The sequence below is a fragment of the Dendrobates tinctorius genome, unplaced genomic scaffold, assembly GCF_039654945.1.
Source record: "Dendrobates tinctorius isolate UK_male_01 unplaced genomic scaffold, ASM3965494v1 ptg000008l, whole genome shotgun sequence".
Classification (NCBI taxonomy): domain Eukaryota; kingdom Metazoa; phylum Chordata; class Amphibia; order Anura; family Dendrobatidae; genus Dendrobates; species Dendrobates tinctorius.
In genome coordinates this window covers 70475845-70502326 of record NW_027361676.1, presented here as the reverse complement: position 1 = coordinate 70502326, position 26482 = coordinate 70475845, and the positions used below count along the sequence as shown (strand labels likewise).

At 43.4% G+C, this 26482-nt stretch overlaps 1 protein-coding gene across 4 annotated transcripts in view; it reads left to right on the top strand.

Annotated features, from left to right (window-relative positions):
- Positions 1-26482, top strand: part of IRF2 (interferon regulatory factor 2) — a 102595-nt gene that overhangs the window by 40306 nt on the left and 35807 nt on the right. For 3 of the 4 annotated variants that reach the window (XM_073578300.1, XM_073578282.1, XM_073578292.1), the window contains exon 2: positions 12066-12176. The exons of the other annotated variant lie outside the window; for it this stretch is intronic. In XM_073578300.1, the coding sequence (XP_073434401.1) occupies positions 12090-12176 (87 nt within the window). In that variant the 5' untranslated portion in view covers positions 12066-12089. The remainder of the gene's footprint in view (positions 1-12065; positions 12177-26482) is intronic. 4 annotated transcript variants of the gene reach the window in all.

Genomic DNA, 26482 nt, shown 5'->3' with positions numbered 1-26482 from the left:
GTGTGACCCCGGCCTAATGCTCAGATACTGCTAGGAATACGTTAGCAGTGTGTACTGTGAACTATAAAATGGTAATTGACCAGTTTTCCAAATGAACATAAATGCATCTTCTTTTGTACACTTATCCAAAAAGCATCTACTTGAATGATTTGTCCATTAAATTTTGGAAGAATTGCAATGCTGGTAGGGGTATTGCATCGAGAGTATATTTTTCTTTTGTATTGCTTTGTTGGCCTGTTATTAAAGCCAATCTATCACCAGATTACATAGTACAAACTGCATACATACAGTTGTGGCTAAAAGTATTGACACCCCTGCAATTCTGTCAGATAATACTCATTTTTTTTCCTGAAAATGATTGCAAACACAAATTCTTTGGTATTATTATCTTCATTTAATTTGTCTTAAATGAAAAAACACAAAAAGAATTGTCCTAAAGCCAAATTGGATATAATGCCACACCAAACATAAAAAAGAGGGTGGACAAAAGTATTGGCACTGTTCGAAAAATCATGTGATGCTTCTCTAATTTGTGTAATTAACAGCACCTGTAACTTACCTGTGGCACCTAACAGGTGTTGGCAATAACTAAATCACACTTGCAGCCAGTTGACATGGATTAAAGTTGACTCAATCTCTGTCCTGTGTCCTTGTGTGTACCACATTGAGCATGGAGAAAAGAAAGAAGACCAAAGAACTGTCTGAGGACTTGAGAAACCAAATTGTGAGGTAGCATGAGCAATCTCAAGGCTATAAGTTCATCTCCAAAGACCTGAATGTTCCTGTGTCTACCGTGCGCAGTGTCATCAAGAAGTTTAAAGCCCATGGCACTGTGGCTAACCTCCCTACATGTGGACGGAAAAGAAAAATTGACAAGAGATTTCAACGCAAGATTGTGCGGCTGTTGGATAAAGAACCTCGACTAACATCCAAACAAGTTCAAGCTGCCCTGCAGTCCGAGGGTACAACAGTGTCAACCCGTACTATCCGTCGGCGTCTGAATGAAAAGGGACTGTATGGTAGGAGACCCAGGAAGACCCCACTTCTTACCCCGAGACATAAAAAAGCCAGGCTGGAGTTTGCCAAAAAAAATGTTTTGGAAGAATGTTCTTTGGTCAGATGAGACAAAAGTAGAGCTTTTTGGGCAAAGGCATCAACATAGAGTTTACAGGAGAAAAAAGAGGCATTCAAAGAAAAGAACACGGTCCCTACAGTCAAACATGGCGGAGGTTTCCTGATGTTTTGGGGTTGCTTTGCTGCCTCTGGCAGTGGACTGCTTGACCGTGTGCATGGCATTATGAAGTCAGAAGACTACCAACAAATTTTGCAGCATAATGTAGGGCCCAGTGTGAGAAAGATGGATCTCTCTCAGAGGTCATGGGTCTTCCAGCAGGACAATGACCCAAAACACACTTCAAAAAGCACTAGAAAATGGTTTGAGAGAAAGCACTGGAGACTTCTAAGGTGGCCAGCAATCAGTCCAGACCTGAATCCCATAGAACACCTGTGGAGAGATCTAAAAATGGCAGTTTGGAGAAGGCACCCTTCAAATATCAGGGACCTGGAGCAGTTTGCCAAAGAAGAATGGTCTAAAATTCCAGCAGAGCATTGTAAGAAACTCATTGATGGTTACCGGAAGCGGTTGGTCGCAGTTATTTTGGCTAAAGCTTGTGAAACCAAGTACTAGGGTGAGGGTGCCAATACTTTTGTCTGGCCTATTTTTGGAGTTTTGTGTGAAATGATCATTGTTTTGCTTTTTCCATGCAAAGAGAAAAGGTCGCACTCATCGAGATGGAAGTTTCACTGATTTATTGACATATAATAAACATGTCAAGTCGGGGGAGTGACATAAGGAGTGCAAGAAAGGCTGACAACGGCCGTTTCGCGCTGCTCGAGCAGCGCGAAACGTCCGTTGTCAGCCTTTCTTGCACTCCTTATGTCACTCCCCCGACTTGACATGTTTATTATATGTCAATAAATCAGTGAAACTTCCATCTCGATGAGTGCGACCTTTTCTCTTTGCATGGATTCCTAGGATTGACTGTTTCCAGGTCTGGCACCCGAGATTCCCAGCTGCTGGGCTTCTGTATGCCGCACATCATTTGAAGTCACACGGTAACAGCGGTGCCGTCCTCTTTTTATCTTGAGTTTTGTGATTGTTTTGCTTTTTGCTTCATTCTCTTTTGTGTTTTTTCATTTAAGACAACTTAAATGAAGATAATAATACCAAAGAATTTGTGTTTGCAAGCCTTTTCAGGAAGAAACTGAGTATGATCTGACAGAATTGTAGGGGTGTCAATACTTTTGGCCACAACTGTATATAAATTGGTGTATTTGATCATATGAGACTAGTGCGCTTACACTGAAAGTCCATGTCAGTGTGTCGGTATAATCCAGATATTAAAACGATCATTTTATGAGTCCGGCTATAAAAGAGGTAATGTGTTCAAATATGTTCAGTTCTGCCGAAAGTGTTGGCAGCCTTGAAGCCGTTCCAGAAAATGAAGTATTTCTCCCAGAAAATTATTGCAATTACACATGTTTTGTTATACACGTTTATTTCCTTTGTGTGTATAGGAGAAACACAAAAAGAGAAATAAAGGAAAATTGAGCATAATTCCACAGAAAACCCTAAAAATGACCCAGACAAAATTGTTGGCATCTTTCCATAATTGTGGGTAAACAACTTTGTTTCAAGTATGTGATGCTCGTTCAAACTTACCTGTGGCAAATAACAGGTGTGGGCAATATGAAAATCACACCTGAAATCAGATAAAAAGGGGAGCAGCTGACTCAATCTTTGCATTGTGTGTCTGTGTGTGCCACACTAAGAATGGAGAGCAGAAAGGGGAGAAAAGAATTGTTGAAGGACTTGAGAACCAAAATTGTTTAACAATATCAGCAATCTAGAGGTCACAAGTAGAGATGAGCGAATTTGTTCAGATTTTGGCCCCGAATCTGATAATCTGATTTTGACATATTGTGGCCATAGTCGAACACAATCCGTGTTGAATGTATATCTTATGATCGATCCCAAACATATTCGGTAATTTCTACTCCCATTAACTCTAATGACATTCGGCTGTGTTCTACCAATATTGCAAAAACAATATTCATTTCTGATCTTATTCGGAACCAAATCCGAACAAATTCGCTCATCTGTAGTTACAAGTCCATCTCCAGCGCACTCAGCTATAGTGTGAGCTTTTTGACACTATTCCAAAAAACCCTCGGGTTAAATGTTGCACACAGCCTAGAGAGTATCCCACATAAAGTAAATTAAAACATAACCTTTAATGAACCATTAAAATGACATAACACACAAAAACATTACAAAAAAGTGCTCATATGAACCAGTGCTCAATAAAAAATGGTTTGGTCTCACCATTGGTATTAGATATAGCATTCCAGCATCAGGGCGTATCCTGCTGGTGAGACGATCCACTCATGGGGAGCCGAGACATGGGAAAACCAGTGTTAGTGTAAAGTGTTCCCCTACACTCCTTGTCGTGCCCCAGCGTTACACCTGTCCTAACAAGGACAGGCCCCAAGTGGATCCTGTAGTGGACACCCCCACTGATAAGGGGAAAAATATACAGAAAAGCTCCCTATGCGTTTCTTCCCCAATGGTGGTGATTCATGAGGGGAGTCAAATAGATAAAAAGCAGTAGGAAAGAATATATAGAATTAGTGTTATCCGTTAAGTCCACAGGCCCTGCGGTGGCGAGGTGCCTAACAAGCTAGTGTGACTGTCCCTGTCACTACCAAGTGGAGTCCTGGAGGGGAAAGCACATGGACTCTTAATAAAGACTCCATTATTAGTAAGCTCCACCCCCCGGAATCTAACATCAGGTCCCAAACTGCTACTGATATTAACCCCCTGCATTCCGCCAGCTGCCACCGATATTAACCTGTTTTCCAAAATGCAGGCCGCATGCAAGGAAACGGCCATATTACCCATTGTTTCCAATATCATATTTTAATGCGTCCAAAGTGTGAATGGTATCATAAACAGGTTAATGCAGCCTCCTCCTATGTTCCAAAATAAAGGACGCGTGAAACAAACTGCCACAGTGCACATAATTTCCAAAATCGCATTTATTGCGCTCAGAGTGTGAATGGTACCCTAGGGCAATAAATACAGCTGCTACTGATATTAACCCCCTGCAGTCCATCAGCTGCTACCGATATTAATCTCCTGTTTTCCAAAATGCAGGACACATGCAAGGAAACGGCCATATTCCCCATTGTTTCTAATATATTTCATGCGTCCAAAGTGTGAATGGTATCATAAAAAGGTTAATGCAGCCTCCTCCTATATTCCAAAATACAGGACGCATGAAACAGAAACTGCCACAGTGCACATAATTACCAGAATCGCATTGTTATGTCCTTTTAATGGTGCATTAAAGGTTTTGTTTTAATTTACTTTATGTGGGATACTCTCTAGGCTGTGTGCAAGTCCATCTCCAGAAATCTTTGTTCTTTTGCCTACGGTGTGCAACATAATCAAGAAGTTTACAACCCATGGCATTGTAACTAATCTCCATAGATGTGGACGGCAAAGAAAAATTGATGAAAGGTTGTAACACAGGGTAGTCCGGATGGTAAATAAGCTGACTCAATCAAGTTCCAAAGAAATTCAAGCTGTCCTGCAAGGCTCTGGGTGCATCAGTGTTAGTGCGAACTATCAATCGACATTTGAATGAAATGAAACGCTATGGCAGGAAACCCAGGAGGACACCACTGCTGACACAGAGACCTAAAAAAGCTAGACTGCAGATTGCCAAAATGTATGTGACTAAGCCAAAATCACTCAGGGAAAGCGTTTTGTGGACAGAGGAGACCAAGATAGACCTTTTTGGTAAAGCACATTCTACTGATTACCGAAAATAGAATGAGGCCTGCAAAGAAAAGAACACAGTACCTGCAGTCAAATATGATGAAGGTTCAAAGATGGTTTGGGGTTGTTTTGCTGCCTCTGGCACTGGTGCCTTGACTGTGCGCAAGGTATCATGAAATCTGAACACTACCAAATGATTTTTGGTCGCAATGTAGTGACAAGTGTCAGAAAGGTGGGTTTGCTTCCTAGGTCATGGGTCTTCCAGCAGGACAATGACCCCAAACATACTCCAAGAAGCACCCAGAAATGGATGGAAACAAAGCACTTGTCACAGGTTTACCGTGAAAGAGAGGAGCCAGAAGACGGCAGCGGTTGATTTCTCCTACGCCTGCACTGATTAGAAGCACTTCACCTTCTTATTATAAACGGTGTAAATTTCTTTTGGCAGTGCAGGGATTAATCTGCTCTGTTGAGAGCTCTCTCAGCGTTTAGGCTTTAAGCTATGCATTCTTAGCCCCTCCAATCTCCTATATAAACTAGGCCCTGGCTAGCACTCATTGTCAGAGAGAGCTTATGCTGCATGGCTGGAGGTGGTTGTTAATTGTTATAGGAGAAGGCGTTTGGTGGGTTTATCTGTGACTGTTGATTGGTTTTGAGTGTAATTCCCTTTCTTCTCCTACTTTGGTTTAACCTCATCCTCCACTCCTCCATGCATTCCTCTGTTATATGTGTGAGTATATTTGGCAGTTTTCGTTACCCCTATTTGTATTACCTTGTTAGTCTGGTTGGTGTTCTACTGTATAATGCTACTCCTACTCCCCTCTTCCCTGGGTGTGGGAAGGGTACAGACTGAGGGCGGATTGAGGAGCTAAGACAAGGTACGTGGCCCTGGCATCTTCACCATCAGAAATAATCCAGGGAACAGGTTGAGCTAGGGCACCGCTAGCGTTAGGGACAGGTAAGGAGTCCCTGATTCCGGGACACCCGTCAACATAGTCATGACATGCTGCATAGTTTTGAAGTGGCCAGCAATGAGTCCGGATCTAAATCCCAGTGAAAACCCGTGTAGAGATCTTAAAATCCCTGTATGGAGAAGGCACTCTTCAAATATGAGAGACCTGAAGCAGTTTGCAAAAGAAGAGTGCTCCAAAATTTCAGTTCATAGGTGTAAGAACCTTGTTGATGGTTATAGGAAGTGATTGATTGCAGTTATTTATTCCAAAAGTTGATGTTGCCAACAATTTTGTCCAGTCCATTTTTTTTTTTTTTTTTTGGTGGGGGGGTGTTTGTGTGAAATTATGTCCAATTGCCTTTTTTCTGTGTTTTTTTTGTGTTGTTACAATACACACACAGGAGATAAACGTGTAATTGCAATAATTTTATGGGAGACATACTTCATTTTCTGGAACAATTTCAAGGGTGCCAACACTTTTGGCCATGACTGTGTAAGAGGCTGACTGGGACGGTTATGTGCTTCTCCCTTGATTAGAAAAAAGATTATAACCTGATTATACAAAAAAGTGTTTTACATTGCCTAGAATCTTATAGGCACCAAGGTGCACAATTAATGTATTGCTATGTGTGGATGACTCAATGTATTCTGATAAATGTATTAGATATAGGGAAAGGATAAGGTTAGGACATAGGTTAATATTTAGCTATAAAATTGGATTGGATCTAGTGCAGTGGTGGGCACAAGAAGTAGACAGGTTTAGGATAGAAACAGTTGATTTGTTCAGGAACACTTCCTGGTTAGTGGAGTGAGAGTAGGAGATTATATGGAGAGTTGTTGGAGGTCTGAGGGCACCAGGAGCAAGGGCTGCTCAGCAGCAAGAGAACGTGAGCCATAAACTCGGAACGGACATTACTGGATCGTCCAGGGCCTATGGTCCAACTGAGGAACTGAGAAGTGTGCCTCTATGTATTCCTAGGAGAGGAAGTTGGGATGGGACTCATGGAAGCTGCAGAGCTGGACTGAGTATCCCAGGATTCAGAGATGCCAGGGAGGAAAGGGATGGCTCACTGCGAGCGGACATCAGCACATGCTGTGCTATGGACTTTGAAAATGGAAATGTTTGTGCCCAATACTGCATGTTTCAATATGATGAAAATGGACAGTTAAGTAAACTTCTTTATTATAAAACTAATTTGATGTCCCTTAATGTATGCGGCGATTCCTGAAGTTGAAGAACGGAGATAGCAGAGGCCTGCGACCAAAATGTGAGTGTTACATACCACACACATAGCACAGGAGAATCGAGATCCAATTTATTTGTAGGGTGCCAGGGTGTGGGAACACAGCAGACCCTCGCCTATAGCTACAGCTCATGCACCTTACAACTGTATATGAAACATTTATGATATATCCTGTGAATACATCATGAGTGTCTGCTATGGTCAACACCTTTAAATAATAATAAATGTCATTTGCTGGTGATGCATGCTTTTAATATTGCTTAAGTATGGCATGTTCACGCGTCCTGAGTATTTAATGTTACTACCTGTTAAAAGATTAGTTCAAGCCATTCTCATATTGACATTGGTGGTTGTTGTGAATATCAACAGTACTTTACAGGGTTATGGTAAAATTAAAGTTTTGGAAGTTGTGCAAAATCTTGCTTGCTTTTTGCTATGAGCTCCTTGAGGAACTGCGTAAGCATTTACACACTCTTTGTGTTTTCCAGTTATCCTTGTTTGATCTTTAACGCCTTACCATTCTGGGTCACTGACTTTGGGCTCATATGGAGAACAGCGCCTGTTTCCCATGTGGGCACAGCACCTTTTTAGTTCTTAGAAATGATGGTACGTGTACCATTTTAACGATGTAACTTTAGTGAATACCTTGTGTCACATTGTTGGCCCTGAAACTGAAGTCCAGCTTCAATACATTACTGTCAGAGGCTTGTCTGCACATAAACTGAAATCCAAGGTTCAATGTCAGATCTCCACAGTAGAAAATAAATACTCTTAATTAATGTAAACTACACACCTAAGAAATGAGTGCACATGTAGACAATTACTAATCTGTGGCTTTAGACCCATTACTATTATTAGTAAAGTCAGCCCAGGCCCTGCTGAGACCCCATTGATTTTGGCTGTGATGTGTGCGGGTATCTGTCTCTAAGTGTTTGGAGCATTCGCACATCCCTGTGAATGTGAGCTAACAGATTTTTTTTTTTTTTTCAGCATGTCCTAATCCTCAACATCATATCAGCTCTGATTTTTTTTTTCTCGGATCTGTGATTTTCGCAGATGTGTGAAAGGACAGGTGACACTTTAAAAAAAAAAAAAATCGGATAGCAGTCTGATACGTATTACACATGCATGTGGGAAGGCAACCTTAGGGCAGGTTCACACTTGGCATTTTTGCAGCATTTTATTATCTGCACCAAAAGCCAGTGTGGTGATAGGAATACAATACATATATTTTGTCAGGCATTTTTGTGCTTTTCTACAGTTTTTACTTGTGTTTTTCACTCATTCATTTGAATAGGTGAACACTGAAAATGCAGCAGGACTCAAAATACGTGTGGGAAATAAATCCCACTGATTATGTGGTATTGTAAAGCGCTGTGAACTTTATGCACCAAATAGACTGTGTAAAATATGCAGCAAAATCACCGCATGTGAACACATCCTTACTGTTTCCCAGTCCCACTCCACCACCGTGTGACCGCACCTGATTGGCTGTAAGTCACTGGTCACCAGAGGTGTATCGCTAGGCTTTCTGGCACCCGGGCCAAGAATTTGGTTCAGCGTCCCCCCCCCCCCTCCAAGCACACATGTGATTTCCATACTTAGTCATATATCGACTAGCTGCTATCCCTAATGCTTCTCCATGTTCAGTGAAAAACTGAGAGAAGCAGGAAAAGAAGCTCGTTGTCACAGGACCATAAGTATGAAAGTCGCATATGAGTGAAGTGTCCATGTGATGGCTACTGGAACCTGCAGAGCTGAATCCTGACATTGCAGGCTTCTGAATTCTAAACACGAATGCACTGCACACTTTTAGGCTATGTGCCCACGTTAGCGTTTTTAAACGCTCAGGAAACGGGTCTCCTTCCCAGAAAACGTGCGTTTTTTTTGCCGCAATTTTTGATGCGTTTTTTTCTGTGCGTCTTTTGGACTATAGGAAATAGCCAAAAATGCAGACCTGAGCGGAAATTAATGAACATGCTGCGTTTTTTACCGCTAAGCGTTTCCTTAGCGGTAAAAAACGCATCCATTGGAACAAAAAGGCCAAAATGCATTAAAATGAATGGGATGCTTCTTTTAAGCGTTTTTGATGCGGCTTGACCCTGAAAGACGCATCAAAAACGCTTAAAAAAAAAAAAAAAAAAAAAAAAGCAACGTGGGCACACAGCCCTAGGATTCTCCCGTACCGGTGGCAAGAGTAGACAAGTCATGTCAACACAAGCATTTGATCACATTCCGACTACACGTCCCGGCCTCGCTTCGTTCATTTTCATTGAGTGAGGCCACACATTTCTAGTCAGCATGTCCTGCATGTATGTAAATTACCAACACGAGAGAATTCTAACAGCATTCAGTGAGCACTGTGAGAATTCAAAAGTCTGCAGTCACATAGAATGACTGCAGACTCGGCACAAACCTGGAGAACCCCTTTAATGCTCCTAACAAATAAAAACATGAGAATAAGTCAGTTTCACATCCAGGTACCTTATAGATGACATTGTCTCTGGAGTCATTCTTCTTTTCTTCATCTTGTCTAGACCCCATGATGAGTTTTCTCATCCACAGCCATCTCTGCAGACTTCTATCTTCTCCGGTCTTCTGCAGCAAATCTCCACATGATGCCCTTAAAGATAGAAGTGTCATTATAATGCTCCTGAATAAAAATATCTGCAGTACGCTGAGCCCCTGAATAAATAATTGCCTCTCACTATATTGTCTGCACAAAATATGACCCCACATTGTCCCTCTTTTGGTACATGCTCTTCACACTGACTTCTCCTTTCCAGACTGGGATACTTTTTCGTACTGTCCGCTCACACTGTGTCCTCCCTATAGGGCTCATTCTCTATACTGTACCTTTTCATCATACTCTTCCCCCCCCCCCTCCTTGGTATACTGTCCCCTCCTGGCTGTACCCCTACACTGTCCCCCCCCCCCCCCCCGAGCTACGCCCCCACTATTCAGTCTCTATCCTGTGCCCACTCACTCTTCTCCCACCATACTCTTACCTCACACTATTCCCCTCCCTCCTCATACTGTCTCCTCTCGCATCCCCCTGTTCACCATATTGTCTCCTCATATTTACCCCATCACTCTCTATACTGTCTGCTCACACATACCCCTGACTCCCCGTACTGTCTCTGTACACATCCCATCACCCTCACTCCCCATACTGTGTCCACACATTTTCCCCATCGCTACTCATGCTGTGTCCACATACATTCACCCATTCGCTCCTCATACTGTCTGCACCCATCCCCCCACTCACCATACTGTCTGCACCCATCCCCCATACTGTTTCCTCATACATGCAGTCATACACGCATGCTCCTCTTTTTGTGTCCTCAAATCTCACCACACACATTAAGTCTCCCCATCCCCATTCCAAATCCCCTCACACATTAAATAACGTCCCCATCCCAATTCAGAATCTTCCCTCACATTATGTACCCCCCCATGCCAAATCCTCCCACACATTATGTACCTCCACCCCTTACTCCAAATCTCCCCACTCCAATCCCCCCCCCTTTAATCTTCGGTGTCTTCAGCTCCAGAGTGGAGCACACTTACAACTGATGCTCTTCATGCTTCTGGGTGCCTGGGAGTGACGTCAGCAGCATGATCATGTGACCTGATCATGCTACTGGTGTCGCTCTGACCCGGTGGTCAGAGCTTCAATTGTACTCGCGTCTGTACAGACACGAATACAAATGATTCCTGGGATACGGTGCGCTGCAGCTTTCTCTGTGGCGGCTGTCAGCTTGACAGCTGACAGAGAACAGCTGACTCCCAGTCCGGGGGGCGGCAGAATGCAGCCGCTGGGGGAGACACTGCGGACCGCCGCATTAGGTGGCCCTACTGAACCCCTTCCCCCGAAAAGTGACTCCTGATCCACCCAGAAATCAAGACACTATTTTTTATGGACACATTGCAAAAATCTTTAAGATTATAAGGTATACATGTCTACAGCCCAGAATTCTGATATGGAGACATTAGCTTCATTCATTCAAAACTGTAAAATGATGATAATTACGGTCAAAATAATCTGTACAAGTTTCTCCAGCTTCAAGTAAATCATGGACGCGTTAATTTTTTTTTCATTTTTATGGACCGTCAAAAAAAAGAGCCCTATATTTACGGACTGTGATTGAATTTCTGGATGGTTGGCAGCCATGATGTCTGCTGTTTGGGTAACAGAACTGTCTCTGCATGCAGAAGTGATGTGTTAACACATTGTGGAGCTGTGTACAATGTACATGTTGCATAGAAACACTAACAGGAGCAGTTTGTTAACTGTTACCTCCCTACTGTAGTTAGAAGATCAGTAGTATTGCATCCATTTGTTTTCACCACCAGGGAAGTTTTAATTAGTAGTAAACACGTTTTTCCTTTTTCCGAATATTTAAACCTATAGGCGAAAAATGTTATATGTCCCGTCAGGTCCTACTTCAGGGAAGATGTCACTTGGAGGAAAGGGGCATACCGGTATTTAAAACTTTGCAATGGAGTCCTGGCTATTCTAGTTATGCCCCTGGATGTGTCTTACAAGCACTCTGACCTTGAGATTAGTATTCTGAACAGGGGCGGCCCTTTGTCTTAATTAATAGGGTACATGTAAATAGGTTTTCTAAACCAAATGACCCTAATTTTTTTACTGATTTAGACTGGAAAAATTACGAAAAAAGTCTTTTTTTTTTTTTTTTTCTGGATATTTCCTATACTGTTTAAATGTGCACTTTCTTCTTAGTATACGGTAAGTCATCTTGTGTTGTAAATGTAAGCCACTCATCAAAGCCGTGATGAAAGGCGATAGACGCTCTATAAATACACAGACCAGAGTGAGGAGAACAGTCCTGGCATGCCATAATAAGACACATCAGCTTCCATCACGTTTACTGCTGGAGTGATCTTTGTTTTTTATCCATGTTTAAAGTAATACTTCCTTTTTCGCACTAAACAACTCATTGTCTAGTAATAATAATAATAGTAGTAATTATAAGTAATAAAAAAAAAAGTTTTCTTCCAGGTTCCAGCTTTCATTCCTGGAAACATGCCTGTGGAACGGATGCGTATGCGACCCTGGTTAGAAGAACAGATAAATAGGGACTGTATTCCAGGCTTGAAATGGTTAAACAAGGTACTTTTATATTGATTATGTTATCATGTACGTACATACATACATTCTTATTTTTCTATATCGACCGCTGCATTTGCTACCATTCCGCAATGAACTGTGAATATGCTTTGCTTTTCCATTATTTCATGTACAGAATTAAAGAGGTTATCTGGGATTATTTGATTTATTTTTTTTGCTATGGGCCTACGAACTAACATGCAGGTAGCTGCTAACTTAGGCTAGTTTCAAACTAGCGTTTATTCGACGCAGCGCACGGCGCCGCTAAGCCCCGCCGCCTACTATCGCCCATGGACGCTTGCGATCTGTGCACCCTATCTTTAGCATAGGGTGCGCAGACCGTGCGCTAGTAGGATTTTGTCGTGAGCTGCGCACTCTTGAAGGTGCGCACCAAACGCAGCATGTTGCATTTCGGCGCGCACGGCGCACCTTCAAAAGTGCGCAGCGCATGCCAAAATCCTACTAGCGCACGATCTGCGCACCCTATGCTAAAGATAGGGTGCGCAGATCGCAAGTGTCCATGTGCGATAGTAGGCGGCGATGACCGGATGGGGCGGGCAGGAAGCCGTCAGGGGGCGGGGCTTAGCGGCGCCGTGCGCTGCGTTGAATAAACGCTAGTGTGAAACTAGCCTTATCTGTATGTTCTGCCTTCCACCGATCTCTGCCCGCTCAGAGCGGTCACAGACTGCTCCTGCCAGCAATTCTGCATAACTGCGGGGAGCCGGAGGCTGTCAATCAGCTGTTAGGGTTGACGGATCGCACTTTAGTTATTTTATTTAGTGCGATCGCAACTCTGGATGCACCGTGCAGAGATGTAAAACTGCAGCTAATGTGAACAAGACAGCGAGCGAACTCCTAAATAGGACTGTTATCTCCACGCAGTATGAACAGAACACACCACGCTCAGCTCTGTTAGCTTCACAGAGAGGTAGAACTAAAGGGTTGCGCTCGCTCTGTAAGTGACCCGTGCCAATCACAAACGTGGCCGACACAGATGCTGAGTCGCAAGAAAAATACAAAAACTGACGCTAACTGAAAACCCTGTAGACTTCACAGGGGAGCACAGCTCTATGGCTGGAACTTGACCTGTACGTCCACTGTGCTAACCGCACACATGTGGGAAACAGATGCCAAGCCAAGCGGGTACAAAAAGCCCTAACTGGCTAAAACTCAGGGGGAAACCAAATACTCACACAAGCATACAGAGTGGTAGCGTATCTACTCACAAACACCAACCAAAGACCCTTTTATAGACTGCGATTAAGTCAAGTTGGACAGGACCTTACTCGTGGACCAATCCGGAGCAGCTAATGACTGACCACCAATGAGAGCTCGTCACCTCATGAGTATGCCCAGTAGGGTGATTCCCAGACAGCCTCTGGAACGTCTGTTCACCGCTGCCTATTACTAGTTACTATAGCTGAAGGAGAGCCAGCAGTAACAAAGCGCACAGCACGAGTCTGAGCAAGACGCTGAGACCAATGTATCTGCTGAGCAGCACCCACTGCAGTCGAAGCTGAATGGGAGACCGCAGAGGGAGAATTCCGGTGCCTAACACATGCTCTACCGACAGAGCAGCCTGGAAGAAGAGTCAGAGCTGGGTAGAACAGATAGGTAGTTAGCATCTACTAGCCTGTTAATTCCTATGCCCATAGGAAAAAAAAATCAAATAGTCCCAGGAAACCCCTTAATTAGTAATTAACTCACAGGCTCAATATATCTAATCTTTTCCAAAATACGGCAACCAAGTCTCCCATTCCCCCACTTAATTCCAACCCTTCCTAGCTGCAGTGCTGGGGGTGGGGGTATAGAAGACCAGGATCCCCTTTTTGAACAGCGGATATAGCATTTATCACCCATCCAGTGGATAAATTATATATATATATTCAATGTGGCTGTGCTGACTAATATATGTAAATATATAGTTAATGTGCAAATTGTTTATCAGATGTTATATATTGCACCAAGTTCTACTGTAAAAGAATTAAAACATTAACATTTTGAATGGTATACATTGCAAGCTGGGTCATCAGTGGATTGGTCTTGTTTTTCCAGCATATAACAGAAATGTGCATCTGGATTGAGATCTATAGAATTTAAAGGTCAATTCGACATCTTAAGCAGTCGCATTCCTCAAACCATTTCTGATCTTGTTTTACATTGTGGCAGGGCACATTATGCTGCTGCCATGAGGGGGTGTAGCACACAGCCTAGTAAGTGACACATCCCTGCAATCAGGGACTCTGCCCTTACATCATGCTGAACTCGGATTACATAGCAAAAACCTGCTCACAGATTCCCTTTAATCTTGGAATGCAATCTTTCCCAACAGGGCTTGGTCCAGGGCATCACACTGCGTTGCCTGATTTGTCTTTTTCCCATAGTACACCCTGGTGCCATCTTTTCCCCAAGTAAGCGATACACACCTACCAGGCGATCTATGTGATGTAAGGCACAACTCATCTTCCATGGTCATATTTTGTGTCCTGTGGCCAGATAGCCTCATACACAAAAATATGCAATTTATGGGTGGACACCTTTCCTTTATAAGCAGCTTTAACTTTCAACATTTTGTGCGACTTGTCTCTATGCTCAGGCCAGATAAGCTAGCTTTCGCTTCCCACACTCATCTAATCAGCTTTAGGTCAGGGTCAGACGAGTATATGAAAAATTGTCCGAGTTTCATCTTGAAAACTTGGATGATTTTCATTTATATTGTTATCCGTGTGCCCGTAATTTAGGTCTGTGTGCGATCCGCTTTCATACATGTACACTCAAGAATGGTTAGGTTATTTATGGAAATGCGTCTGTAAGAATCTGACACAATACAGATGTTCAGTATAGGATCCGATTTGTTTTGGTTACTTATAGAATTGTATAGGTGAGTCTCACCCAAGGCTTAGAAGAAAATAGTGCATGCTGCCATAATAAATGAAATAATGCTGGACAACTCCTTTAACCCCTTAACAACATATGGCGTATATTTGCGTAATATTTTGTGTCCCAGACTTTGATTTGGGATCTGGCACTGAGCTCTCATCTTTCACCACACATAAGCTAATTTAATCAGTCATCATGTCCTTTTAACAGCTGCAGGTAGATCGAAGCTCCACCCGCAGCAATTCACCATATAAATCCCGCTGTCAATCTCTGACGGTGGAAATTAACACACGCCAGCCGAAAATGTCATAAATCCCGCTACTCGACGCCCCGTCACGTGATTGGTGGTGCCGATGGGTTGTCATAGCAGACGGAGTCCTACAGAAGACCCTGTGCCTGTCATTATGATAATTTTGTGAATGCCGGCTCACAGCTGGCATTCATAGTAGATCGTGATTTCTGCTATTCTTAGCACTGCTGAAGCCCTGTTATGTGTAGCACAAGCAATTGGACGATCGCAACTTCAAGTCTCTTAAAAGGACTATTGAATAAAGGGGAAAAATAGTTTTTAAAAATGACAAAAATAAGAGTTCAAATTCTCTTTTGCCCCATTGAAAATAAAACAATAAAAAATATACATATTTGATATCGCTGCATTCAGATTCATGTCCGATCTATCAAAATATAAAGTCAATCAGATCGGTAAATGGTGTGACAAAGAAAAAAACATTTTTTTGAGGAAAAAAAACAAACAGAATTACAGTTTTTTGCTGCTGCAAGATTGCAATAAGAGGCGATCAAGACATGCCACCCCATAAATAGTGCAATCAATTGTCATGAGATGTTATGCAAATTGCCTCTTCAGAGAAAAAGAGGACTGGAACTCTATAGCGCCACCTGTTGGTAGTAGCGATCCTACAAGTCACAATCAACCCTTTAACGAGTCTTGTAATATGACTTAAGCCCCCGTTACACACTGCGATATCGCTAGCAATATCGCTGTAAAGTCACCGATTTTGTGACGTAGCAGCGATATTGCTAGCGATATCGCTGCATGTGATACTTACCTCCGACCCGCTCCCCCGCTGGTTATCACTGATTGCGCGAGAAGCTGCTGGACCGTTCCTCGACGGCCACTTCCTGCGGCGCTTCCTGTGGCGCCGACGAGCGACACGTGGAGCCGGGCGGGAGGACGCAGGATCGCCTCGTCTGACAGGTAAGTAGCGATCCCCGTCCCCAGCGATGTCGCTAGTGAGATCTGCCTGTGTGGCAGCTCACTAGCGACCACCTAGCGATGCACCAGCGATCCTGACCGCGTCATATCGCTGGTCGGGATCGCTGGTGCATCGCTAGGTGTAACGGTACCCTTAGGATAAAAGCCAAATCAGAATCTTAATTTGCAAACACGGTGTTTCGAGCTATTGGCCCTCGTCAGTGCAAAGTATGAGAACTGATTTGGCTAGGTGAGAGGTGACTTGTAGGATCGCTACTACCTACAGGTGACACTATAGAGTTCAAGTCCTCTTTTTCTCTGAAGAGGCAATTTGCATATTATTTTCCCAGAGGAGCATTGCACGGCAAATAAGCCTCCTTACCATGACAAGCCAGAGCTGGCCTGTCACTCTCCACAAGGAGAAACCTTACCCCTTAGACATGAGATGTTATTCACTTCACTTGTCACTGGGTTACCGTGACAGAGAGGAGCCAGGAGACCGCAGCGTCTGATTGCTCCTACTCCTGCTCTGAAAAGGCGCACTTCACCTTCTTTTTAAATGGTGTAAATTTTCTTTTGGCATTACAGGTTAATCGGCCATGTTGGGAGCTTGGTCTCTCAGCTGACCATGGTTAGCCACTCCTATCCCCTATATAATCTGGGTCCTGACTGACACACCTCGTAGGAGTAACTTTTGTTAGTGGTTGTATGAGAAGGTGTTTGGTGGGTATATCTGTGACCATTGCTTGGTTTAGTAAGTCTGATAATTCCCGTTCCTTCTCCAACTTGCATTCTTCTGCTATATGTGAATGAATATTTGTACGTCTGGTATTTTCTGTTACCCCTGTTCGTATTACCGTACCTTGTTCGTCTGGTTGATGTGTTACGGTACACTATTAAGGGGGTTTTACACATAGCGATATCGCTATAACGTCACCGATTTTGTGACATTATAGCGATATCGCTATGTGTGATACTTACCTCCGACCGGCTCCCCCGCTGTCCATCGCTGAACGAGCGAGAATGTCCGGCTCCATTTCTCGTCGTCAGCTTCCTGCTGGGCTTCCTGCTGTGACGACGAGCGACGCGTGGAGGCGGGCGGGAGGACGTCTTCATCGCTGTGTGTGAAAGGTGAGTATCGTGCGCTGTATCGCTGCTGCTTCGCTGTGAGATCTGCCTGTGTGACAGCTCACTAGCGATCATTTAGCGATGCACCAGCGATCCTGACCGGGTCGGATCGCTGGTCGGATCGCTGGTGCATCGCTAAATGTAAAAGGGCCTTTACTCCCCTCTTTCCTGGGTGGGGGAAGGGTACAAATGGAGGGCAGATTAAAGAGTTAAGGCAAGGTACGTGGTCCCGGCATCTTCACCTCAGACTTAACACTGGAAAGAGGGCGAGCTAGGGGCGCCCCTTAGCGTTAGGGACAGGGAAGGAGCCTCTGGTCCCAGGTCACCCAACATCCGAATTGTGACATTACTAGTTGGTGGTTTTAATGTTTAATGTGGCTCATTTGTGTATGCAAAACAATAATAATTAATACTTTTTAAATACTTTAGTTTGACAGTTATTGTTATACTAGATGTGTGCCCAATGCTATCGCATCGGGAGGGCAGTAACATCACGATGGGGGCAGCTTTGTGGTGCTGGGGGTGGCGGTCCACCCACTTCCGTGCAGTCACAACCGGCAGCAGAGACGGTGTTTTTTTTGCGGCCTGTGTTGGAGATGGTGTACGGCGCCACCAGAGGGTGGCCGCACCCAATTTCCAGCACAGGCCTCAAGCCGCGGTCTTTCCTGCCGGCTGTGACTGCATGGAGGTGGGTGGGCAGGCAGCGGCGGGATCCGGCGCGTGTAGTCAGGTGGTGGGTCCTGGTAGGGGTCCGGCGGCGGCATCCCTCTCATTACTCCCCCCTCATTACACCCTCTAATTATACCCCCTCATTACACCCTCTCAGTATACCCCCTTCATTACACCCCTCTCGTTATAGCACCTCGTGACACCCCTTTCACAGCCTCGTGATTGCAGCAGCGGCCTGGATCCAAGCGGCAGCTGGGATTTGAGTGGCGGCTGGGATCCCAGCGGCGGTCGGGATCGCAGTGGCAGCCTGGATCCGAGCAGCAGCTGGGATCCCAGCGGCGGTTGGGATCGCAGCGGTGGCCTGGATCCGAGCGCAGCTGGGAGCGCAGCTGGGATCGCAGCGGTGGCCTGGATCCGACTGGCCGCTGGGATCCAGCGGCGTTCGGTATCGTAGCGGCAACCTGGATCGGAGCGACAGCTGGGATCCCAGCGGCCGTCGGAATCGTAGCAGCATCCTGGATCCAAGCGGCATCACTTGGGTGTTCCAAAATGGCAGTCGGCGTACTTCCGGTGCGGCACAGTGGATTGTGGGATTCGGGGACATCCAGATGGAAGTGGATGACAGACAATTTAAGGCAATTATATGTATAAAAAGTTGCATAATGCCCACAGCACTGTTAACCCCTTTCCGACGTCAGGTGTAATAGTACACAGACGTCGGACTCCATTCCTTTGATGTGGGCTCTGGGCTGAGCCCCCATCTTTCCCGGGACATGTCAGCTGCATGTCGTATCTGCACCAAAATGGTATCATTAAAACATCAGCTTGGCGAGGGGAAAAAAAAATAAACCCTCACCGGCTCACCCAACCCGAGATCATGAAAAATGGAGACGCTATGGGTATCGGAAAATGACGCAATTTTTTTTTTTTTTATAGCAAAGTTTGGAATATTTTTTTCACCTCCTAGATAAAAAAGAACCTAGACATGTTTGGTGTCTATGAACTCGTAATGACCTGGAGAATCATAATGGCAGGTCATTTTTAACATTTAGTGAACCAAGTAAAAATGGCAAACAAAAAACAAGTGTGGGATTGCACTTTTTTTTGGAATTTCACAGCACTTGGAATTTTTTTTCCCCTGTTTTCTAGTACCTGACATGGTAAAACCAATGGTGTCGTTCAAAAGTACAACTCGTCCTGCAAAAAAAAAGCCCTCACATGGCCATAATGACAGAAAAATAAAAGTTATGACGCTGAGAAGAAGGGTAGCGAAAAAGGAAAACGCAAAACTGAAAAAAAGCTCCGGTCATGAAGGGGTTAACTAAGGAGAAACCTGTTTCTTCATAGTTTCTGTAGGCCAAAGCTACAGTATACTAAAGAATTTGTAGTGCTGCTGATTGTGATCTTTAACTATTAAACTACAGATGCAGTCTGAAGGAACACTTTGAGTTGCATGTTATCCTGTGAAACTGTAGCTGTCAGTTTATAGTTATAAATCAATCAGTAGTGCTGCAAAAATATGGGTGTTGCCCTTGACTTGTTTTCCAGAGCAACAAGAATTCTTTTGCTTGTTTTCCTAGCTTTCTTTTATAACATGTATTTACAAACTTTATTGTTTTTTCACAACAAATCAGATATTTTTTAGAAGTTTTTCAGATGACCATATGTTGAAAATCAGTGGCTACAATCAAAGATCCTCTTGGTGTCATATTCTGCAATACTATATTAGGCCTGTTTCACACAACAGTGTCTCCGGTACGTGTGGTGACAGTTTTCACACATACCCGAGACACGTACTCACGTACTCTGTGCCCATGTCAGTGTGTTTCCACGGACCGTGTGTCCATGGGCAAAACACGCCATGTCCGTTTTTTGCCGTCAGCATGGGTGGCAAAACGTCCCGCACACGGAGAACACACGATGTCCTCCGTGTGTCACGCATCAGCACTGGGGAAGAAGCGCTACAGTAAGCGCTGTTCCCCGGCGGCAGGTGCTGAAGCCGGCTGTCATTGTTCCCTGCTCTACTATCATATCATATCCTTCCTATCGCGCCTGCGTGGACGCGCGGCCAGAGATTTCCCTCCACAGTCTCTTCTGATTTATTCACACTGCGGGGCGGGATCTCGGGCCGTGCGTCCACGCAGGCGCGATAGGAAGGATATGATGTGATGTCAGAGCACGGGCAGCGCTAACTGCGCATGCCTAAGAAAAAATATTACAGCGCAGGCACCAGGAAAAGGAAAGAATGCAGAGGAGGCGGCGCCAAATTCGAAAGGAGGACATGACTGATGGATGTGAGGCGTGTGTGTCCGAGGAGGAAAGAACTGCCCTCGGTCAAACTTCAGGTATGTCTGACCAATTTTAAAAACACTTATTTCTGCAGTGGAAGGGACGCTAAATAAAAGAGCCACTTTGACAGAATGCAGCATTAGTGCTGCACAAGGTGGCTCTTTCACTTAAAAACGCCTGGGTGACAGGTTCCCTTTAACCTCTTCGGGATTCCAAACCACCATGCAGTTAAAATAAGTAATTGAACTCTTCAGACATTTACCACTATGAAGTCACTGTTCCCACAATGTGTTTTTGTTGCGTTTTTGACGCTGCATATTTCACTGCTCAAAAATGCAGCATCTTATAGTTCCAGCAATGTGAATGGGATTTATAGAAATCTCCTGCCCTCTGAGCATCTTTTTTACTCAGTGTAAATTGACCTGTGGTGCGTTATTATAATCTACTACATCTGAATTTCTCTTGTGAGTATACAAAGTTTTATAGTGGCATGTAAAAGTTTGGGCATCCCTGGTCAAAATTACTGTTATTGTGAACAGTTAAGCAAGGTGAAGATGAAATTATCTCTAAAAGGCCTAAAGTTAAAGATGACACATTTCCTTTGTATTTTAGGCAAAAAGGAAAATGGGCTGATGCAAAAATTTAGGCACCCTTGGAGATTTATGTGCTCAAATAATTTTGAACAAGGTTTCAGACCTTAATTAGGCTGTTCCTTATGGCTTGTTCATGATCATCGTTAGAAAAGGCCAGATGATGCAAATTTCCCAGCTTTATAAAATTCCAGCCTACTCTAACCTTGGCCCAAAAAACAGCAACCATGGGTTTCTCTAAGCAGCTGCTTAGCATTCTGAAAATGAACATTTTGGAGGCCCCCTTACAGGAGAAGGCTATAAGAAGGTGGCACAGTTTTTTCAAGTTGTCCTTTTTTCAGTACGAAATATAATTAAGAAATTGCCGTTAACAGGAACAATGGAGGTCAAGAGAAGGTCTGGAAGACCTAGCAAAATTTCAGTGAGAGCTGCTCGTAGGATTGCTAGAATGGCAAATCGGAAACCCTGCTTGACTGAAAAAGACCTCCTGAAAAATTTAGCAGATTCTGAAGTTGTGGTACATTGTTCTACTCTTCAGAAACACCTGCACAAATATGGCTCTCACAGAAGAGTCATCAGAAGAAAATCTCTCCCGTGTCTTCACCATAAAATTTAGCGTCAGAAGTATGCAAAAGAACATCTAAACAAGACTGATGCATTTTAGAAACACGTCCTGTGGACCGATGAGGTTAAAATAAAACTCTATGGCCACAATAATCAAAGGAATGTGTGGGGGGAAAAAGGGCACATAATTTCAGGAAGAGAATATCTCGCCATCTGTTAAGCATGTGGGAGGATCAATCATGCTTTGGGGTTGTGTTGCAGCCAGTTGCACGGGGGGTCATTTCACGGGTAGAGGGAAGAATGGATTTAATGAAATTTCAAAAAATTCTTGATCCAAATATAACACCATCTGTAAAAAAGCTGAAGTTGTAAAGTGGATGACTTCTACAAATGATTAATGATCCTGAATAAACGTCAAAATCCACAATAGACTACCGAAAAAAGCAAAAGCAGAAGGTTTTACAATGGCCCTCATAGTACCCTGATCTGAACATCATTTGAAATGTGTAGCTAGACCTCAAAATAATACTGCATGCAAGATGACCCAGGAGTCTCTAAAAACTGGAAGAATTTTCTTAGGAAGAATGGAAGAAAAACCCTCAATTAAGAAAATTGAAAGAATCTTGGCTGGCAACAAAAAGCGTTTCCAAGTTGTGATACTTGCAAAAGGGGGTGCTACTAGGTTCTAAAAACGCAGGGTGCCCCAAACTTTTACATCGGCCCATTTTCTTATTTGTAATTTTTAAAATTTAACATAGAAAAATATATATAAATATAGTGTATATGAGGCTTTGGACGCAGCACATGTCCGCTGCATCCAAATCGCTGCCGTCTATTAAACGCAGGTGAATCCGCATGTGTTCACTGAACCGTGCAAATTCACTGCATCCAATATATTGTACGGGTGAAATGTATCTTGCAGAGGCTCGCATCTACGCAAGAAAAATAGACATGCTGCGGTCTGGACAGATGCGCCGCATGTCTGTCTCCGCAGGTAAGCTGGGGGCGTCTGTGCGCGCATAGTGGACATGGGATTTCTTGAAATCCCATCCACTATGCTGTATCATATGGCCACTGCGGGTTTGATGTTGCATAAGTATTCAGCGTCAAGACCGCAGCAATTACTGTTCGTGTGCGCATTTCCGCAAAGTTTTGTCAAAGCCAAATACCAGATGTATCAAAACAAAGCAGCTTAATTTAAAACATGACATACTAATAAGACACAAAAACCACAGCGTCAAAAATGCAAATACTATAACTAAAGGTATGTGCACTCATTCAGTATTTACAGCAGGAAAATCTGCTGCACATACTAGAGTGTTGGCAAGAAGAACTATGTGGAAAATACATGCATTTTTTTCACATTCAGTAGGGTTTGTGCAGATGACCGAATGACTCGTACAAGTGCTACCCGTGGTTTTGATAGACCGCACTTGCATCCATATTATTCTATGTGGCTATGCATGTGTCCGATTTTTTTTTTTTTTTTTTTTTTTTTTTTCATTGGATGAGTGGTCCAAGGAAAAAATCTTCAGCATGCACGATTTGCCTCTGACAATTGGATGACACTCCTCCTTTCAACTTTATGGTGTCATTGGACTCAATCGGACCGCACTCATATGACATCCGAATGTGATACGATTTTCACGGACTGACATTATAGAGTAGGTGGAGAGACTTTTTTTTTCTCTCCACCTCAAAAAAAAAAAAAAAAATCGTATCCCAAAACCTTAAAACTCAGATGAAAGTGTGACTGGCATAATCGGACTGATTTTCTTGAATGTGGAGACAACGGTCATCTGTACCTGCCCTTAGAGTGAGTGAAAAATGCTGCAGAAACGTTGAAGGAATCGACTACACTGCAGATCTGAAACTACCGTACTTCAAACCTGAAAGGAAAAATAAGCGATATCATAAGAAATCTCATTTGTTTTGCTAAAACCGTAAAACGCTGCTTTTTTTTTTTTTGCGTGAAAAAATCCATGAAAAAAGGCTGGAAAAAAATTGGCAAGAACCCAATAATTAGAGCAGATTGCTATTGCGGATTTTGGTTCAGACACCGGCATAAAAAGTGCAGCGGAGTAAAAGAAGTGCTTTTGCACGTGTTAACATGTCTGATAAAGAAAAACTGTTTCTTTTGATAAATTTGTGTGAACTTGGCATAGCATGAATTCTCTATGCAAATACATGTTCTCTTGTATTGTCAGACTGTACATAGCACTTCCTTTATGGATCCGTTCATCAAATGTACAATAGACAAGTGCAATCATTTTGTCTTTACTGTGCCGCGCTCACAGGGAAGAATTGCACAATATTTTATGATTAATCATAAGGAAGTTATAATTTTTTGTTGTTAATTTGTATCTCGTATGTTTCTTGTGTTCCGCTGATGACAGGGAAGTTCGTCCAGAGTGCTGCTCTGGCTGTTATGGCTGGTTAGTACATCTCAGCAAGTACATGCAGGTATACCATTTCCCTAGCTGTTTATCAAGTCAAGGACTGGGCTAAGCTGGGTGGGAACACACTTCATGATTTATCTGAGTGTTGTGGATGGGGTGGCAAGTCATGACATGAACAAATGGGAGTCAATATAGGAATCGTGAGGCATAGGAGTCAGCAGATTTGTGACGTGGGATTATTGGATCACTTTTAGAGGAAGTTTCACAAGTTTTTACAGTAATAGATCAAAGATGAGGAGTTCAACTAAAGGGCCTCTCAGAAAACAATCTTTGTAAGGCTGGGATCACACAGGCATTTGTTGCAGTTTTTTTTTTGTTTTTTTTTTTTTTAAAGGAAACCTGTCCTATAAAAACCATGGGCAGCATGAATCTCACCCTGATTGCACAACTGCGGCTAGGTATATTTTTATCTGTAACCCTACTGCAAAGAATATATACCCAAGGGTACATTCCCACGTCAGTAATTGGCAGCGCTTTGGACGCAGCTCATGTCCATTGCGTCCAAAGCGCTGCCGGCTATTGAACGCAGGTAATTCCGCATGTGTTCATTGAGCCGGGCGGAATCACCGCATCCAAATACATTGGACGGGTGAAATTTATCTTGCGGAGACTCGCGTCCCCCCAAGATAAATTGACATGCGGCGGTCTGGAAAGACACGCCGCATGTCCGGCTCCGTAGGTAAGCCCAAAACATCACTGCTCTAGAGGACATCTGCATGGAGGAATGGGCCAACATACCACCAATAGTGTGTGCCGACCTTGTGAAGCCTTACAGAAAACGTTTGGCCTCTGTCATTGCCAACAAAGTATATACCGTATAACACAATATTGAGATGAACTTTTGTTAATGACCAAATACTTATTTTCCACCATAATTTGCAAAATAAATCTTGCCAAATCAGACAAGGTGATTTTCTGGATTTGTTTTCTCATTTTGACCCTCATAGTTGTGGTCTACCTATGATGTCAATTACAGGCCTCTGTCATCTTTTTAAGTGGGAGAACTTGTACAATTGGTGGCTAACTAAATACTTTTTTTCCCCCCACTGTATTTCCCAGAGTCAAAATGTAGTATTATCTATGAATTAAAGGTATTAATTAGAAATAAAAATTAGACATGAGTGCTTATCTTATTTGGCAGTGTATAACCCAGCTATGTACTGTACTATAGTTTCAGCCAAGTGTTTACTTTCCAATCCGTTATCGGGTTGTGCTGGCTTAGCATAAAAAGGTCAGATCTGAAGTTTTACTTTCAGATTGCCAGATGAGCAGGGTTCAGCATAATACACAGGAGAGAAGTTATCACACCACTTTTGTAGAGTAAAGGAGTCAGAAAAATTTTGCACAAGTCACATCTGCACAAAAATGTTGTGAATATTCTTGTGAATTCACATTTGCCCACAATTTTCACACCTGATAGCCGTTGGTCTTAGGATCTCCCATTCTACAACTGAATATAATTTAGTCCAGGAATGGGTGTAATTTACAGTGTAAACTTATAGCAACTCCTGGCTGGCATGGATATACAAGGATGTGCCAAAAATGTGCCTCTTAATTCAATGGTCTCTTCTTACTCCAAGATAATGGAGTGGAAGACTGACACATGAAGAGACAGAATATATAAAAATTCCCTTGTAATGTGTAAGGAGCAAAGGATAACATGCTGAATGAATTATACAAAAATATATTCCCTTGTATTGAGAACTTACATGGGTTGAAAACAAGCTGATCGGTGAGTGTCTGACGGCTGGGAACAGCACCTAGCTAAATAATAATAATCTTTATTTTTATATAGCGCTAACATATTCCGCAGCGCTTGACAGTTTTCACACATTATCATCGCTGTCCCCGATGGGGCTCACAATCTAAATTCCCTATCAGTATGTGTTTGGAATGTGGGAGGAGACCGGAGTACCCGGAGGAGACCCATGCAAACACGGGGAGAACATACAAACTCCTTGCAGATGTTGTCCTTGATGGGATTTGAACCCAGGACCCCAGCATTGCAAGGCTGCAGTGCTAATCACTGAGCCACCGTGCTGCCCACCTACCATCGAAATGGGGAACATTTATCCCAGTGTAAAAAAGGATCAGCATGTTGGATGCCCAGTTGATGCTGCATTCACTCTCTATGGGGCTGCCGAAATAATCCGAGTGCATCACTTTTCCAGGATTTTCATTAAAGTTTGCAGTCACTCCATTTCTCCAAAGCCTGCAGTGAATCCAAGTGGTCATCTGACTGCAATTATGCAATTTGCATACTTCTGGCCACATTCTGACTGGATAAGTTGGAAACTTGGGCCGAAAGGTGGCAGATGCAGTTTAACAATGATAAATGTAAGGTTATACACATGGGAAGGAGGAATCAATATCATCATTACACACTGAATGGGAAACCACTGGGTAAATCTGACATGGAGAAGGACTTGGGGATCCTAGTTAATGATAAACTTACATGGAGCAGCCAGTGCCAGGCAGCGGCTGCCAAGGCAAACAGGATCATGGGGTGCATTAAAA